At 54.6% G+C, this 18,277-nt stretch overlaps 1 protein-coding gene across 2 annotated transcripts; it reads right to left on the reverse strand.

Moving 5' to 3' along the window:
* Positions 1–2,843: 2,843 nt before the first annotated feature.
* On the reverse strand, positions 2,844–14,824 carry KCNK18 (potassium channel, two pore domain subfamily K, member 18). 2 transcript variants are annotated; one of them, XM_012723809.1, is made up of 3 exons: positions 13,255–14,824; positions 11,106–11,225; positions 2,844–6,850 (listed from the first exon to the last, which is right to left on the reverse strand). In XM_012723809.1, exons 1-3 carry the CDS (start codon positions 13,472–13,474, stop codon positions 6,063–6,065), a joined length of 1,128 nt encoding a protein of 375 aa, XP_012579263.1. In that variant the 5' UTR covers positions 13,475–14,824; the 3' UTR covers positions 2,844–6,062. The 2 variants fall into 2 exon arrangements, with proteins under 2 accessions (XP_012579263.1, XP_004681038.1); XM_004680981.2 differs by having other exon boundaries at positions 2,845–6,850; positions 11,106–11,234.
* Between the last annotated feature and the right edge of the window lie 3,453 nt (positions 14,825–18,277).

An 18,277-nucleotide genomic window follows, 5' to 3' on the forward strand; every position in this document is an offset into this window, starting at 1 on the left:
GGGGACCCAGAGTCCCACTCGCTCTGTGAGCTCCCTTCTGGTGACCTCTGTCCAGCTGGGGTTGGCACCATTGAGGCTCCTTTCAGCCATAGCTGCACCTTCCAGCGATTTCCAGGAAGTGTGCTTACCATGGAAGATGGCGGACCTGTGACTGCAGATTTTTTATTTTTCCTTACAACCATCCTTTACAAGGATTCCCTCTCCCCCTTTTCTTAAATTACAAATTGTCTTCCAACAAAATGTTGTGGGAACATACAAAACAGCAAAGCAAAGCTACTCAGGCCACAGGGAATAAGGGACAGGGACATTGCTGGTCTTCAGAAGACACCCTGTGAACACCTGGCTACTTCAGCCCCTGTCTACACTGGGGCACTGAAGGGGGGCCTGGGAGGCAGAGGCTGACCTGACCTCAGGCTCTGAGACAGCAGAGACTGGTCATCTTGCCCCTCGCTGAGTCCAGGCTTCCTGGCGCTTAGTAGGTGCCGGCTGGACAGTGCCCGCTGGGACCGCCTTGCAGGCCCTTGCTCTCTCTGCAAGTGCAATTGCTTTTCCAAGAGGCTAAAGGGGACCTCCACCCACAGCCTGAGCCCCCCATCACTTCTGTTTGCAAATCACAGCCTTTGAAAGGGCTTTGCTCTCTGATCTAAATGGCCAGATCAAAACAGTGACAAGAAGTCACAATTTGCATCCAAGAGGGTGACCCCCTTTGTGGTCTACATCCAAGTCAACTTCAAAGTTCTTTGCTGATCAGCCACATGTGTGTAGGTCGCCATGGCAACCGGCACCAGGCCGCCCAGCTCTGGACCACCCAGGGCTGTCACAGCTCCCGAGAGCCGGGTGAGGGAGCACACAGGAGCAGAGTGGGAGAAGGTCTGAGGACGGGCTGACCCCGGCCTCTCTGACCACCCGCGTTCTTGGCTCTCTGCTATGTGTTTGTAGGGGTGGGGTTGCGGTCTGGGTCACCTCTGCGATGGGAAGCACCGATCCGGGAAACATGCACGAGCATCCTCTGGGTGCTGGCACCCAGATGTCCCCGAAAGGACTATCCTTCCCTCTAGCGCCCACACACGGCAGTTGGGGCCAGCAAAGGCTTGTGATGAGTTCATGAGTGCAGGAGCCACCGGCGCACCTGCCCTACCCACCTGAAATAAGATGCACCAGGAACCTCAGGGGGAGGGGCTTAAGGCCAGGGGAGGGGCTTAAGGCCAGGGGAGGGGCTTAAGGCCAGGGGAGGGGCTTATGGCCAGGGGAGGGGCTTGTTAACTGCTGCACTCGAGCCTCTCAAGCCTAAGTCGGAGGGAACAGAAAGCCCACGGCAGAGTCCAGTAATCATCTCCGCCCTTGACAGGGACTTTGTCCAGAGTCATGGATGTCTCTGATTCTTTTTCCAGCACTACCTTCTGGGGCTCAGCCCAGCGCACCCCAATAGGGGAGGGGCGGTGTTGTTAGAGAAGGGTCTAGCAGTTCAGAGCAGGGCCCACCTGGTGGGCCTTCATCTCCGCTGTGGAAGCATCACGTAGGGGTTTATTCACACAGCAGGGTCACAGCATGCCGCAGCACGCAGGCCCGGCTGGACCCCTGTGAGCGTCAGAGCTAAGAAGGCGTGAAACTGTGGATGCGGCAGAGAGCCTGGCACGACACTAAGTGTGGGTTCCCCACTGGGCTCCCAGAGGCGGAGGCCGAGTCCCCAGCAGCCCACCTGTCCGAGCCCTGGCGACCAGGTAGTTCGCGCCTCAGGCGCCCCAGGCAGCAGGAGCCCAGGGGTGCCCGGGTCAAGCCTCTCCTCTCTCAGGAGACCCGGGAGCCGCCGCCTCACGTCCCTGGGCCAGGTCTCCGGACTCAGCGCTTGCCTCTCACAAGCCCCCCTTCCGGCCACACTTGCCTGGCCCCTCAGGACATTGCTTACACATTCTCGGCCCATTCTCTACACCCTTCCCGGGGACCCCAACAGCAGCTTTGGGCATGGGGCTGGGGGCGTCTGCATGTGGACACTTAAGGTGTCTTTCCTGTGATTGCTTGCGAGGCTGGTGGATCAGAGGAGGAAGCGTCCGGCGTAAAGGGCGGTTAACGGGGGATTACTGGCAGGGCCCACCTGTCACCTGGGCAGGGCTCAGGTGCTAACACCTCTGGCAGCGACGTGAAATTGTCAGGATATATGATTTGTGGGACAGGAGACAGCTGCTCAAAGGCCCTTGAGACCACCGCCAGGACAGAAGTCCGAGGCGCCCCCTCTGAGAGGGCCGCGGTGGAAGACAGGGGTCTGAGACTCCCGTTCGGGGGGATCTAGGCAGGAGATCACTCCCCCCCACCCCACCCCCGCTCCTATCCCAAAGGAGCCCTTTGCTTGGGGCTGGTGGATCAAACTGGTGGCGACGCGCCACCTGCTGGCTCAAGAGCGCTGGGCCGCGCGGGCTGGTGGCGCCACCTGGTGGTTTCGTGAGGAAATGCGGGACGGCCTCGCGGCAGGACACCACCCTCAGGTCTGGGTTTCCCCACCCCACCAGCTCCAAAACCCTGCAGACCCAGCAACGTCCCCGGGATCGGCTGCCCTCCTTTGACGACCCCTCTTGCAGAACCCTGGGTCTTCAAGAATTGGGGGCCCCAGGGTGGAGTGTTTATTCTCCACCTCCCTCATTCTCTTTAACTGCATCATTTTGAGCCAATCGCTGGGAGACATAACTTCTCTATCTTCCTTGTTGGAAAGCAAGAGAAGTCAACAATACTCCCATTCTGGACTAGTGGGTAGCTGCGCAGGGTGACCCCTCAGTCCTGGGATCAGGGCTTCCCACAAAAGACTTTGGTCCAAGTATCCAAAGGACAAAGATAACCTGGGGGTGGGGAGCAAGTTCAAGTTTCTGGGCAAGTTCAGGCCCTCTCATTCCTCAGGCAGAGATTAGCCAAGCCCCTCTCACAGAGCTGGGTCCTGCCGGGTCTTTATCAGAGCCTGGAAGTGAGGTCCTGCCAGGCAGGAAGCAGCCTCCTTTGAACTCCTAGAGAAACACTGATTTGGGGGCACTGTGTCAACTCTGGCTGGGAGGCCTGTTCCAGCCGGCAGAACCCCTTCAGCACTGTTCCCCTTGACCAGCAGTTCAGACCACCTGCTTTCTCCCAGGTGACTGATCCATATAGGGTGCCCACCCATGAAGCTGAGCAGAGCTGTGGTTTTCAAGCCTGAGATCTGTTCTGAATAAAACATCAGATGCCCTGCAGGGCTGGTTAGAACATTGAGCTCACCCACTGGCATTTTGTACCAATAGGTGTTGTCTGAAGCCTGACCATCTGAGTTTCCAGCAAGTTCCATGGATCCTGGTGCTGGCGGTCCACAGAGGGCCACTGATTTCAGTCACATTAGACTTGGTGGCAAACCCTGGCTCCATCACTTACTAGAAGTGAGTCCTTGAGCGAGGTCCTTGGCTCAGTTTCCTCACCTGAGCACTTCAGAGAGCATTTGAGAAGATAAGGCAGATTAAGAACTCATCTGGGGGGGGCTACAAGTGGTGGGGGTGCAGTCAGTGGGGGTTGCTCTTGAGATTGTGGGCGTCAGTTCCACCCAGAGTTCTCCCATAAGTGACAGACACTGCAAAGTTGGGACAGAGGATTAAAAGGGGAGAGAATGATTATGGCAAAAAGGAGTCAACCATTTTATTTGGGTGGCTGAGAGCTTGGAGAGGACTTGGGGCTATCCTGTAACAGGAAGGTCACAGTGGAATATGGGGGAAACCAGGGAGGGCTGTTTCCAGGGGCCAGGGGACTCCACGCAGAGGAGGTGCCATGAAGGTGAGCTTTCATCCATCCGAGGGAGAAGGGTGTCAGGCTGAGAGCTAGTGTCAAGACTCTCAACTCTGGCCACACGTCAGACGCACCTGAGGCTTATCTACATCCCTGTGCCCAGAGCAATGACTTCTGAGTCTCAAGGGGAGGGGGAGGAGGAGACAGAGTTCTTTGAAGCCCCGGGGTGCCTGTGTGAAAGCCAGGTGGAGCTCAAGCAAAGGCTGGAAGGAACGAATTCACGTTCCTGCACTGGGCTGGGGAAGTAAAGAACCAAGGTGGCTGGAATGTGGGGTGCAGGAGGCAAGAAGCAAGCAGGCATGCCGGGCCATTTCCCTAGACCCACCCAAGAGCACCCAGTGATGAATGAAACAAGCAAATGGCCAGGATCTTTACTTCACATAATCTGTATTCCTGAACGCTCCATGCTCACATGTGAACAGGAATTGTTATTGCCACAGGGAGGGAGTGGCTGACAGACTCAGCACCTGTGACGATCTCCATGCGCTGGGGGCAGACAGCCTCCTCTCTGGACTCTACTTTGAGCCTGGAAAATCGCAAGAACTCACTGAATGTCTGCTGGACAGAACTTGAGTAGCCCTTGGTCTGACCGCGAGCTCTGCCAGCCTCGGTTGCCTTTGGGCTTGGGGGCCTTGCTGGCCTGTTCTGAGCTCTGGGAGGTGAAGACACTTCACGAAGGCCCCAGGCAAGGCTGCTGCCGGAAACCCAACTTTTGCTTCTTCCTGTCATTCTGTGTCTTGCTCTACCTTGTGTATTCCATTTCCTGAGGTAGGTCAGAGTTGAAGGGGCAGAAAATCTAATAGCTGTGGAGGGAGGAGGAAAGACCCAGAAAGAAGAACTGGAACCTAACACAGAGGAGTCTTTAAAGATGAGTGTGTCCTTCCTTTTCAAACTAGAACCTCCCAGCATTTTCCATGGATTCTTCCAACTTGGGGTTTCTGACCATAGGGGGGTCTGCGTGCTGGAGAAAGTCCCACCATCCACCCAGCAAGGAGCTAATTTTGCTAATCAGAGGACACAGGTTGACTTTTCCAATATTCTCGCAAAGACACTTTGATTTTCTCAACTAAGACATGTCTAATAAGTGACCAGAAATAGTAAGTCTCTCCTGCCTCGCACGTCACCGAGCAGTTCACACACTGTGCAGCAACCTCTCCCGGGAGGGATCCCCAAGAGTCATCCCAAGAGTGACTCGGAGACAGGGACTTGTGTGCTAATCTGAAGACGCCCCAGGAAGGGTGGAGGAAGGCAGGGAGGTGGGAGAGGCCAGTCCTGGGTGTGCTAGAGAACAGCCGGGCCATTCCACTGGAGGAGGTGGGAGCCCTTGCGCCATGGCCCAGAGTTAGCCCAGCGGAGGGCACCTTCTCCCCTCATCGTCCCTCACGGTGGGTCGGCGGCAGCTCCCAGAAGCCTTAGTGCCAAGGCCGGCTAGCCTGTTCTGCGCGTGCGCACGCTGGAGCTGCAGGCGGACATTTCCAGGTCAAGGAGCTGGAGAAACAGGCCTGCGGGCACCTATGGCATCTGTCACGTAGACCGACCCGTTCACGTGCCAACTCATCCCTGAACAGCTCAGGAGTGCATCCAACCAGTAAGTGCACACCTCCCATGCCAAGGCACTTACTAGGGCGCCAGCTCGTGCGCACGCGCACTCATCCAGGGGGTGCGCCCCAGGGGCCGCTTAGTGAGAACGCCGATCTGCACAGAGGCTGCACTCAGGACCCAGCCCACGTGCCTGGAAATGCAGGTGACAGCTCACTCAGCGATGTCGATGTGCCGGGAGGGGGCTGAGCTCACGTGCATTCATGCAGCCGTCCAGGAAGAGGTTGCCCAGGCTGGTGCTGATTCGTAAACTGCAAACAAGATGCAACATGGGGAGATCTTTATTTGCCAAAAATCCAAATTGCAAGAATAAAGTTTTTTTTTTTCATGTCACCAGTGACACCCATAACGTCATGATGGATGACATCATGTGACGTGAAAGATGATTTCATCGGCCTAAGGTTAGACTTTTGAAAACTGGAGACGACGGGGGGATTAGGCTTTGGAGGACTGAGCCCTTTTTTCTGATGTCCTGATACAGAGGACAAGGGCTGTGTTTCTGCGCAGCCGCAGGGCTGAAATGGGCCCTCATGCAGGATTCGTTGCCAAGTTCCAAGGTCTCGGGCGACAGGCTGGCATTCCCGCCAAGGGGTAACTGCTCTGCCCTGGAGTACAAGCCGTGGGAACCCCGCGCCTTGCACCTGTCGCCCCGCAGACGCCAGAGTCTTCGCCCGTTAACAGGGTGGTAAAACTCTTGCAAAGAACAGCATGAGATTTTTGTAGATGTGAATCAGCCTGTTCTGCACCAACTTGAAGGCGATGCACACAATCTCCATCCCAACGATGATATAGACGGAGAAGAACAAGAAGAAGTGAGGGTGCTCTAGAGCGATGTCCCCAAAACCAATGGTGGTCAGCGTGACAAAGCAGAAATAGAAGGCGCTCTCGAAGTCGAGGTGTGTCTCCCAGATGGGCAGGATGGCGGCTGCACAGGAAATGTAGGCGAACACCAGGAGGGCGATGACCGGGAGCGGCACGTCTAACCTGTCCACCTGCCGGCCCACCTCGTCCAGGTTGCTGATGACCGAGCGTGAGAGCCGCCCCAGAAGCAGCTCGGGGCACGAGTTGCTCCGCTCCACCCCGCGCGGGGGCGCCTGCAGGGTGTGCTGCTTCTCCTGAGCCAGGAGTTTTTCGAACAGCTCGCAGTTGGTGCCAGGGGCCGGAGGGCACCTGTCCGAGGAGGGGCCCGGGAGCTCCTGAGGGTGGATGACGATCCTCGGGAGCGCTTCTTCCGCGGGCTTGGGGTCGGGTCTCCTGCATCGCAACAGAGCCGGGCGCCACCCCGAGAGGCGAGGGCCCCGCAGACAGAGTCGGCGGAACCGATGGTAAGACTTAGATAAGATGGTCGCCAGGATGTCGCCGGTGTCCGTGAGGACCAGGAACATCAGAGGGATGCCAAAGAGGGCGTAGAGCATGCACAGGTACTTGCCAAGTTTGGTCACGGGGTAGATGTGGCCGTACCCTGAAAAAGAGCAGAGCCCGAGCCCGTTGCTGTCTGCCCCTCCCCCTGCAAAGAGCCTTAAAGACACCTGCTGCCACTTCCCCGCGGCAGTATTCGCCTTGAGACAGTCACCCTCTGGTCCTGGGATGGCTTGTGCGGCAGCAGAGCGGGAAGGTGGGTAGAGGTGGCAGGACATGAGGGAATCCCCGCCCCTCTGGGTTCTTCTGAGACGGGATAAATGATCATCAGACAGAAGATTAGGAAAAAGACCCGTTCTGGTCACATCCACATGGGGACATCAGTGTGTCTGTGCGGGTGTGCCCCATGCTGAAGTGAAGTGGGGTGAACCAGCAGTTTGGTCTGGGCTAAGGGACCTGGGGAATTAAGGAAAGAAGGGGTGTCATGTGGTCTGTCTGTCTATCTACCGATCTGTCCATCTACCTGTTTGTCTACCTGTCGGTCTGTCTATCTATCTGTCTGTCTATCTACCTACCTGTCTATCTGAATATCGACCTACCTATGTGTGTGTGTGTCTAAGAAGGGATGTTTTCATCTTTATTCTAAGGGTGAAGGGTGAGTTTTCCCGATAGAGAAGACATGTCTCTTGCCATCTCTTCTTGAATTAGGAATAAAAAACAGGATTAGGAGAAAGACAAGAGCTTCTCCTTGGCCTCAAGGGCCTTGACAATGAGGTTATCATGGTCCAGATAATGAAGACTGTTCTGACATCTTCGGAGAAGGCCCTCTGACTCCTTTTAGAGAGACCCCTTTTGGGGAGTCAACTCATGCTCAGAGATTTGGCTCAAAATGTTCCTGGGGACAAGCAGGAGCTTGTACTGAACTGACTGCCTTATCTTCCGTGGTGGCTACATCTGAGCATGGGGAGAGGGAGGGTGGTGGCCCCCCAGAAGGCAGGCTGAGGGCAGTAAGTGGTGTGGAGGGCTTAGCAGTCAACCTGCAGGGAGGCACCAGTTTTAAAGACACCTTTGTCCTCCCTGGGATGTCCAGTCTTCTCGATTTATTAGCTTTCACAAAATAAGCAATTATTATATGCTAGTGGTGTGCACAGCATTGCACACCGTATCAGGACCAACAGCAAGATGGCAGACATAGAAGTTACACTGCTGCCCTGGGAACCATACATGGCTCCCATGTATTGGGGAAATACGAACATACGCCAGCGTGACATGGTCAGATTCCCAGAACCTAGAATCCTGCTGATCTCAGTTCAAATCCCAGCTCTGCCACTGACTAGAAAATTATTTGACAGTTCACATCTTTGGTTTCTTAACTGTCACTTGGGAATGCCAGTCTAGGTACACTGGCCAGCTGCAGAATGACTTGAGTCACTGGTCACTGGTACACGGTGGTGTTCCTGCCCTTGGAACTATGAGCAGCTGCCTTTGAGCAGGCACTGTGGGCCAGCCAGCTTTCACAGGCAGGTGTTGGTATCACCGTGACAGATGGGGAAACTGAGGCTTATAGAAACGAAACGACCTGACCAACAGCATCTACATACTCTTGACTCCATAGTGAAGTTGGGAGTCCAGGCCCAGGCCCTCAGCGGCCAAGTCTGTGCTCTCTTCTCCTCTGGGACAGGAGAACCCAAGGCAGTGACCCCTCCAGCCTGCCAGAACAGGCAGGGAGCAAAGGGAGGAGTGGTAGGGTCCCCCCAGCCTCATCTTGCTGTTCCCTCAGCCGTGTCAACAGAAGGGCAGGAGCAACTTGAAACCCCTGGGTGCACAGGCGGCTGGTACTTCTACCACGGAGAACTCAGTGCACCAAGGGAGAGCTTTTGCATTTAATGCCTGTGTTTAATTTTTGATGTCATAAGCATGATTAATACAGAAAACCCAGCCCATTCATGTAAATTAAGTTGGAGGCAATTCCTAAGCTGGCAGAGCCTCAGCCTCCTGCAGGCTGCCGCTCCCCATGGGGCCGCTGCCTGCAGGCAGGTGGGGCATGTGGGAACCACCCTCTGGTGCCATGGGGCTGGATGGTGGGGTGCAATCTCTGTCTGCACCTCCGTGGATCTGTGCAGATTGAGCGCTCCCTGCACGCACTGGGGACACAGTGAGCGGTCTGGGGTCCAGGCTGACGAGTGTCTGGTTGGGTGGGGGGCAGGGGTTGCAGACCTGAATCACAGCTGTAATTCCAGGAGGGGTCAGTGGCAGGCGAGTGACGAGAACAGCCTCCATCTGGACTTGCTTTCATTGAGCCCTTGCTTTAGATCAGGTACCTGTGGGCCGGCCGATGGGAACAGGCCTAGGGTGCCCCTCTGGAAGTGCCTACCTGACAGGGGAGCAGAATTTGAGCCCGGCTCCCTTCCAGCCAGCAGGTGGGCCAGGACCCAGTAGGTGTGTGGCAGTGAGCACTCAGGGTCTCGGGCAGGACTGGAGGGTGAGGTGTCGACCGCCCACGCCTGTCTCTGATCCCTGAGTGTCCAGCAGCCGGGCCCTTGCCTCAGGGAGCAGGACATTGACCCTGGCTTCAGGTCAGCCTCTTGTCCAGGCTTCAGGGAAGCTCAGAGCCACTGAGGAAATGACAGGTGGGATCTGAGGGAGGGGAGTGGAGCAGAAGTGGGCAGGCACAGATGACCGACTGCATGGGATGCCCAGGACCGGGAGTCTCTCAGAACGCGGGGCTTTGGCACCAAGACAACTGGGCGCCACGGCCAGGGAGGAGGACGCTCTGGAACAGGGAGGACAGGAGTGAAACCAGGGACTTCCCAGATGGTCAGTGCCTCAGAGAGGCACAGCCGTGAAATCCCGGAGGTGACCCACAGACAGGGGGTGTTCTGGTTTGCAGACATTACATAAGCCCCCCAGCTTTTTTGTATCCCCTAGAAAAGTCAGGAGAGGCTGCCCAGTAGAAACCCCTCAGGCTCCAGGGTGGGGTTCCAGGGTCAGATATTTTACGTAAGGAAAATATGTCATATTTCTTACAGAATTTCTCGAGTACAGGATAGCAAACACCTTAATTCTGGCAACCGCTGTTAACACCACATTTAGTGGGGTAGGGACAGGAAAGCTGAGGGATCTGGCCAGGCTCACATAGCCCACGTAAGGTATGAAATCAACCCTCTTTCCCCCCCTCCCCCCAAAAAAGCCTTCCCCTGTGCAGAAGCCCAGGCAGAGCTCTTCTGACAAAAGTGGGCTCAAAGAAATCTTTGAGGCTACCTCTGGGTGGGATCTGTTTACAATCCAGAAAATCCTCCACATTCCAGAAAATGCATCAAGGAAGCAAGTCTCCGAGAACACTCAGCACCTGCAAATGTACTAACTGTCTCAATTATTGAATGCTGAAAAGCATAATGGAAAATCATCTCATCACTTATAATGCATTCACATACCCCAGGAGCGTCAGTCCACCCCACTTAGCCTGAGAGTAGTTAAAAGCCCATGCGTTTCCTCTCAGTCCACGCAGGCCTACCCAATTGAAAACGGCTGGGGCTGACCAAGCCACGCTGCCAGGAGTCCCTTTCTCAATATCAAGGTCAGGTGCATTTCCGGTGACCCAGGGAGGCAGGGCCTGCAGGTACTGTTATGGATGATGTTTATTGATGACAGGCCGCGGGACCTCCCCCACATCCTCTTCCGATTGTAATTACTGGCCAACACGATGCCCTAAGTGACTTGTACAAAGGTAGGAGTGTTGCTTCCTTGGGATTTAAACTAAGCTAATGCATTTCCATTAGGCCAGTGGTTCACAGTCCAGATTCCCACTAGAATCTGAAAGACCCAGGCCCATCCTCAAACCTGACCTGGTGGGTGTGGAGTAGGGTTCAGGTGTGGTGGGGGGTGGGGTGCAGTCCAGGCGTGGTGCTTGTACAAGACAACCTGGCGCTGCTAAGGTGCCACCAGGCTGAGGACTACACCGCTGGGGCCTCTCAAACATGAGCGAGCATCAGAACCACCGGGATCACTTGTTTGAGCACAGACAGCTGGGCCACCTGCAGGCTTCTGACTGGCAGATCTGGACAGCAGCCTGAGAATTCATGTGTATTCTAACAAGCTCCTGCTGGTGCTCAGGCCACTGGCCTGGGGCCGCACTGGGCCCCACAATGCCTTTGAGAGGCATTGATTCAGATCAGTGGTTCCAGATGGGAACAGTTGTGTCCCCCAAGGGACATTTGCCACTGTCTGGAGACGGTTTTCGCTGTCACCACTGCTGAGGGCAGTAAGGCAGGAGGTGGGTGCCCCTAGCAGCATGAAGCCTTCCTCTTGCAGACCCCTCCACGGCCACAGGGTACCTGCCCGGGCCCCCTTCGACTTACCCACGGTGCTGAACACTGTGCAGCAGAAAAAGAGGGCGCTCAGGAAGGACCAGTCGGCAGAGCTGCTGAACCACTGGGGCTTCACCGTCTTCAGCAGCAACCCAAGGTCCTGCTTCCTATCTTCCTCAACTCGGGAAATAAAGGAGCAGAGTGAGGGAGAGGATTCAACTTCAAGTAGTCTCCCAGGTGAGGGGACCCCTCCCCTGGGGTGTGGAGGCCTCCCCTGCCCATCTGTGGCCCAGTCAACACCGCCTGGCGCCTTGAGTCCTGACGTTCAGTGTCCTGGCAGCTGAGGTCCTGCTCCCACACCATAAGAGATTAGGAAGCACAGGGCCCTGTGAGAAGCGCACCTGAGGGAGAAGCCCCCCAGCTCACACTCCTCCTGGGGCCCCCTTGAATTCCCTAAGCTTCCCTCATCTCACAGGGCAGGGGAGGGGGGAAGGGGACGGGGGGAGGCTCTCATGTCTGTCTTCTCTCACAGGGCTTTCAAGAACAGAAAGCAAAAGGACTTTTAGAAAATGCGAGCTGTTATGTGGGGCAGCCAGCCCCTCCTGGAGGTCATTAAGTCCGATGGACATTGTCCATCTGGGATCTGTGGGGACTGGAAGCCTTGGCTTCTAGAACGCTTTCCCCGGGGCCAGGAGAGCACCTGGGGAGGCCCCCAAGTGGTTCTTGTGATCTGGGCATCCGCTGGGCGTGGGGAACCTCCAAGGCACCAGCCACAGTCTAGTCCAGAAGGTCCTCAGAGGAGGCAGCCAGCCTGGACACAGCAGCGACTTGCGTCTCGTTGAGTGGGTGTGAGAGACCTGCACCCTGGACCCCACTCTGACCCTGACCGTTCCTGCAGCCCTGGCTCAGAGGCTTTCTTCTGAGTCTCTTCCCCCCACGTGCCTGTGGGCAAATCCCTGGCTCCTTCTAGCTGGTGACCTGAGGCAAGTTGCTGAGGTGCTGGTACCTCCGGCCTCTGGGGACAGGAGGAACCACTCACGCCCCCTCCCGGTGAAGTGGGGAGGAGCCTGGGCACGTGTGTCTCCGCCAGCTCCAGTGGGTCTGGGCGCCTGGGAAGCCCTGCACTTGCTGCTCACTGTGGCACCACCCATCAGGAGGCGTGTGTGCTCTGGCCTGGGTCCAGGAAGAGCGGCGGGAGCCTCCCTGTTGGCGGGAGCCTCCCTGTTGGCGCCTCTGACCAGCTTCCAGGCAGCCAGCGCCCAGGGACCCGCTCCGTGACCCGGGTGGCCCCGTGACCCGTGTGGCGCTCTGCTGAGCCCCTTCATAGCAGGAAACAGCCCGTTCTGCCTTTCAGAGACTGTTTCCCGTGTCTTTTATTTATTTGTTCACTGATATTTTATCTTTCTCTGTTGACTACATCTTTGCAAGCTTCCGAGAACAGAGAGAAGTAGAGATAAGTGACTGAATGTGAGTGAGACGCAGTGAGGACTGAGCTTTAAGGACTTAGAGTCTCGCACCTTCCAACCAGCTTCCCGCCCATCCCCTCATCTGTTTTCCACAGGGTCCCCGAGCTTGGCTGGCCCTAGACTGTGGCCTCTGCAGACGGAGCTCCAGAGAGGCTCAGGGCCCAGATCGCACGGCAAGGGGGTGCATCAGGGGGATCCCAGACACCAGAGCCGGCTCCCCAAGTTCTCACCTCCCACCCCTGAGCCCTGTGGAGGAAAATGCCATTTTTAACAGGAAGTGGGAACTGAGGGGAGCAAGCTGCTCTCGGGGAGGGGAGGGCCAAACCCACTCTGGAGTTTTGCTTGAATTCTAGTCCCTGTTAACGATTCATGGGGTGTATCTGACATTGTTCCAAGGACCAGCCCAGGAACCCACAGCTGTGAGTCTGCTGCCCACTCGCCCACCTCACCAAGTCTCCAGCAGTGCAACCCCAGAGCCTGCTGCACGGGGTGAGGCTGGCAGGGGGTGAGGGAAGGGAGCGGGTCTGCCAGAGCACCACTCCGTGCCCACTCTCTGCCTGTTCTTCACCACTACAGGGCTATTTCTCACTCCCAATTTACAGGAGAAGTCACTGGCTTCAAGCTGCCCAGAAGCAGACCCAGTGGCCAGCGCGCTCTGAGAGATGCCTCTGACCTGGAGGAGAGGCCCCGAGTGCCAGGGAGGAAAGGCCCGAGTGCCCAGGTGAGTTTCCTACCTGTTTTGTTGCATTTCAAGATGCTGCAGAGGTTCTTCAAGAAGGCTTTAAACTCCAGGTCATCTGTGCTCAGGTCCCGGCCCCCCTCGATGGCTGAAAAGAGAGCAGCGCCCACCAGTGCGTAGGTCACCAGGGAGCAGAGGAAGCAGAAGCGCGGAAAGAGCTTCCCCAGGGCCTCGTGGCAGCACCGCTGGGCCCGGGGCAGTCCCGCAGCCTCCATCCTCCTCGGGCTCTGGACCCAGGAGCTGGCGGAAGAGGCAGAAACATGGAGGGGGAGGGGACGGGGGAGTGCCCGAGAATGGCCCGGCGCCAGCGCTAAGTGGATGGCACTGGCTTCCCCAAGGACCGGGAAGCCGACCACTCTGAGTTCAGCTCAGTCGAGTTATTCACATGGCGCCCCCACTAGCGCCCCAAATTGCTATTGATCCACCAGGCAACTTGCACCCAGCAGTGCCGCCAGCCGTGAGCTGCCCCGCGGGGCTCCGGGACGCCCGGTGGTCCTTGCTTTGTGCTTTGCTTGGCCTTCCCCTCGCAAAGCTGCACTTTTGATTTCCAGGTACCAAATCTGAATGTTTAGACACGTAATTGTCCTTCCTCGAGGGCGTCTGTCCCCTGGACAGGCAGTGACGAGGCGAAGGAAGAGCGCTGCCCCTTACACGGGGACTGTCTCCGCTGTGGGTCTAATGAGTGGCCAGATAATGTGCTCGCCGTGGCGCGCCCACGCGGTCCCAGCCTCCCGGTGGCCCCAAGTATTTGCCCCTGGGTTTGGGCGAGGCCACGTGACTCACTCTAGCGATTGGGTGTCAGCAGAGTCACTGTGGACCCTGGTTTACAAGGTGCTGTTGGGAGCGCTCCCCACCCCCAGGCTTCAGAAGGACACGCCCCACGCGGCAGGTGTGGAGCTGTGCACATGATGGGATACCCCTCGGGAGAAAGGATTCTCTATGCCTTCTAGAAGTATCGTTCGTAAAGGCTCCAGCTCTTTCTCACAGGATCTGCTTCAACGTTTGAGCCCTCTCCTCTGGGATGTCCCTAACCAGCGTCTGAGCAAGGCAGGGTCCCAGGACCTACCCACATCTGCCCCATTCCTCCAGCTTTGTTCCAGAACTCCCTGTCGGCCCCAGCTCTGCACAGTGATTGGGAGGCTACCCCACTTATCCCATCCACTCACTTCCTTTCCTTACTTGTGAAGATTTTCCCCTCCTGATGCTTCCTGTCTGCTTGACAGGAGACCCACCCTGTAATAACTGGCACCAGGACCGGTCTGAGAAAGCAGCCTCTAACATAACATGGGGCTTTAGGACTAGCAGGGGTTCTCTGTAGACAGCCCCCAGCTCAAAGTGGCTGTCCAACTGGAAACACTTCCCCAGTGGAGAGCGGGGGTGGTGTGCAGGGAGGTAACAGGGTGATGGTACCACAATTCAAGCATTTGGGACACACTGGAAGGAACCCAGGTGTCCCAAGAGGCACTGTTTCACGAATGTTAAAGCCGAGTAGTATTCCATTGAGTATGTCTTCCATATTTCTTTACCCAGTCACCTGTAGTGGGCATTTAGAGTTGGTTTTTGTCTTGATATTGTGAATAATGCTTCTATGTTTTCATGTTCTTAGAGTAAATACTTAAAAGGAATATTGTTGTATCAGTATGTCCATTTTTTTTAAAGGTTTGTTTCTTTATGCATACAGCACTGGGGTACAGGCCTGAGGTGTAGGGGTGGTGAGAGGCTTCACCAGAGACAGAGTGGGGAGCAGAATAGGCCGACTGAGGAAGCACACTGCTGAGGGGAGCAGCAGGTGGGTCAGGAGAGGTTTGTCGCGCCGTGTGGGTTACCTCTGGGGCAGGCAGGGATCGAACTCATGTGGAAGTGTCTTAAGATTCTTAGTGCTGTGCTTTAACCCGCTGTGCCACCAGGGAAGGCCGGTATGTCCCTTTTTATGTTTAAAGAAGTTAAACTATCTCTAGTCACAGATTACACGATAATATACATAGAAAACCCAAATGCCTCTCCCAAATCTGTTGTTTTTATATGTAAACAATGAATTAGAGGAAAGAGAAGTTAAGGAAACAACCTTATTTCCAATTGTACCAAAAAGGATGAAATACCTGGAAGTAAACAAAGGAGGTAAAGGAACTATACAGTGAAAACCATAAGACATTGTCAAAGGAAATAAAAGAAGACAAAGAAATGGAAAGATATCCTGTGTTCATTGGCTGGAAAAAGGAACATTGTGAAAAGATCATATTACCTAAAACAATTGACAGATCCAACTGGTGAAATTCAAGGAGAAACAAACAAATGCACAACTATAGTTGAAAATTTCCATACACCTCTCGAAATATCTGCTACAATAAGCAAAGACTCCACAATGCTATAGGTGACTCAGCCAAATTGAATAATTGACATTTATAGAATATTTCTCCCAATGACTGAAGAATAAGCATCGAATTAAATTAAAAAATCAATAGCAGAAAGCTATCTGGAAACTTCCCAATATTTGGAAATTAAATAACACACTTCTAAACTTATCAGTCAAAGGAGAAATCATTAGGGAAATTAGAAAACAATTTGAACTGGATAAAATTTAAAATACAACAATTCAGATATAGTTGGTGCTGTAAAGCATTATGTAAGCGTTTTGGCGGGCGGTTGTGGGCTTTAAGCAGGAAAATAACTATCATGTCTTCATTTTCGAAAGCTCAGTCCACAATGGAGTGTAGGGGGAGGGGTGAAAGACAGAAGAGAAAGTGAGGAATAGGGTGTGCCACCCAGCAAACATTTCATCAGTGTTTATTGAGTGCCTGCCTGAAGTGCCCGACTACCGCAGCAAATAGACAGAGTCTCTTGCACCCTCTTTCGGCGGGAGGAGAAGTGAATCCACAAGTCAGATCCCACCCGACAGCACATGTGGAAGGCGACCGGTTAATGGGAGAGGGGGGTGGGCAGAGAGGTTGCTTTAGTGAGGCTGATGTGGGAAAGACCTCTCCCCAGAGGTGACATTTGAGCCGACTGCTATCTGATGACAGAACCGTGCAAAAATCCAGGATAAATACTTCTGAAGCCATCAGAATAGCAAATGCAAAAGCCCTGAAAACAGCCAGCCTGGAGGCCACAGTGTGGAGCAGTGAGGATGGAGCAGGAGTCGGGGGTTTGTCCAGTAGGAACCCTCTGGCCACTTTAGAGCATCTATAACCTCTGGGGAGTTCTGAGATGAGGGGAGGGCATGTGGCAGGTTTGCTTTCTAGAAAGGTCTCTGGCCTGCCGCTGGGGGCAGAGTGGAGGCAGAGAGACCAGTTTATACTGTGGTAGTGGAAACTGGGGTCACAGCAGGCGAGATATGAAAGTTGTTGGCTTCCCCGTATATTCTGAAGACAGGGTGATCAAGAATTACCAGTGAGTAAAAAGAAAAACAGGAGTTTGGGGTGCTGTGTGTAAATGTGAGGTCTAGAGAGGAAATAGGAAGTCCAGATAGAGAAGAATGGTGATAGAAGAGGGAAATAGATGTGTTCAAGATTCTCAATTTCATCTATTCTAAGATCCACGGTTTTTTCATGTTTATACTTCTCTGCAATCAAGATGTATTCTTCAATTGATAGCATTATATTTTAACTGTTGTCTTTGGAGTGCCTGCAAAAAGCATTTGTGAGGGAGTGATACGGTAAAAACATCCCTTGACCCTTTCTGGTAAGATTAAGAATGTTCTAGCAGCCACACATCTTAGATCTGGCCAAATGTGGGTATCATACATGTGGCTCTATCTGCGGGCGAATTGACTGATGTGAACAGTAGAGTGAAGGAAAAGAGTGAAGAAGAGAAAGCTATCAAGTCCCAATCCAGAACAGAGGTCCCAGTTCTGAGATGGAAGAGAAGCAGACTCTGGAAGAGAGTGATTAACATTTTAGTTTAGGTCAAAGTAAGTTTGAGGTGCCTGTAAAGGATGTAAGCAGTTGTGTCCAGGGGACGGGTGGGTGGCCAGGAAGAGAAGAAGGCTGGACAGCCACACTGGGGCAGATGGGGGTGGCGGTCCACATGGGCAGTGAGGGAGTGAGAGGGATCCCCCATGGCCCCCCCACCCCAGTGGCCCTGAACCGCCCCCCTGGTTCTGAGGAATACCAACTTACAGGCACAAGGGGAAGTCACAGGGGAGCCAGGAGGACACCCCACTCCCATGCTGTTGATCAAGTAGGATGATAACTGGGGGGTGTCACTATCAGAGCAGAGAATATTCTGGAAGATTTGCTACCACACCGTTACCAGAGTTTATCTCTGATGCTTGGGACACAAGGGGGTCGTCGCTTTTTTTAAACTTGATCTGCCCGTGTTATATAGTGCTGCAATATGCTGATTCCTGAAAAGGAAGACAAACTCACAGCCTTAGTTACCTCACAGGTGAGGAGGCAGCCACGTGACAGTTGTTTGATTAAAGGGGATCTTCCCACCCCAGGAGGTTTTATACTCTAGAAGGTGCCATCCGAGAAGCCAAACTTTCAAAGTGGCTTTTAATAGGCATGAGTTCCCGATACCTCAACTGACAGCAGAAAAGGCCTTTTTGAACAGTGGCTGAGCTCCCCCAGGGGATGGCCCTGAGCCGACATCCCAGAGGCTCTCGTGGGGATCTCACACCCTGCAGGACCTCCGTGTGCCTATCGTTCTGACCCTGCCAGCAGGCCAGGTGGCAATCTCTGCTGGACTCATATTCACTCTTCCCTGAGATATGAATTTTTAATTGTTAGAAGGAGACTGCCACTTGGAAGGTGAGCAGAGTAACACACACACTGGAAAATGAGCCCCAGGCTGGCGATTTTGCCAGCTTTCTGATCAGTTCTGGGAATGTTCCTTGAGATGAATAATTGATGCCATTGATTGACTCACATTCCTTACAAGGCCTGGATAAAGGACGCTGAAGCTTTGCACAAAGCTGAGTCCAGCTGCTCCAGAAGCCAGCCCCCCAGGCAGGATGGCAGTGGCCAGGGCATGGTGCCCTGGGGGCTCTTGACAGCCCACGGGGCAAACACATTTGCACC

The sequence above is a fragment of the Condylura cristata genome, unplaced genomic scaffold (assembly GCF_000260355.1).
Source record: "Condylura cristata isolate star-nosed mole 26May11 unplaced genomic scaffold, ConCri1.0 scaffold00011, whole genome shotgun sequence".
In the NCBI taxonomy this organism is placed as follows: domain Eukaryota; kingdom Metazoa; phylum Chordata; class Mammalia; order Eulipotyphla; family Talpidae; genus Condylura; species Condylura cristata.

What these genes read in the sequence shown, in the direction of transcription:
- KCNK18 (XM_004680981.2), bottom strand. Translation starts at nt 13,474, where the DNA reads ATGGAGGCTGCGGGACTGCCCCGGGCCCAGCGGTGCTGCCACGAGGCC. An exon ending in CTTGAAATGCAACAAAACAG is followed by an intron (nt 11,235 to 13,254) that starts GTAGGAAACTCA and finishes TTATTTCCCGAG; the next exon opens with TTGAGGAAGATAGGAAGCAG. An exon ending in CACAGTGTTCAGCACCGTGG is followed by an intron (nt 6,851 to 11,105) that starts GTAAGTCGAAGG and finishes GCTCTTTTTCAG; the next exon opens with GGTACGGCCACATCTACCCC.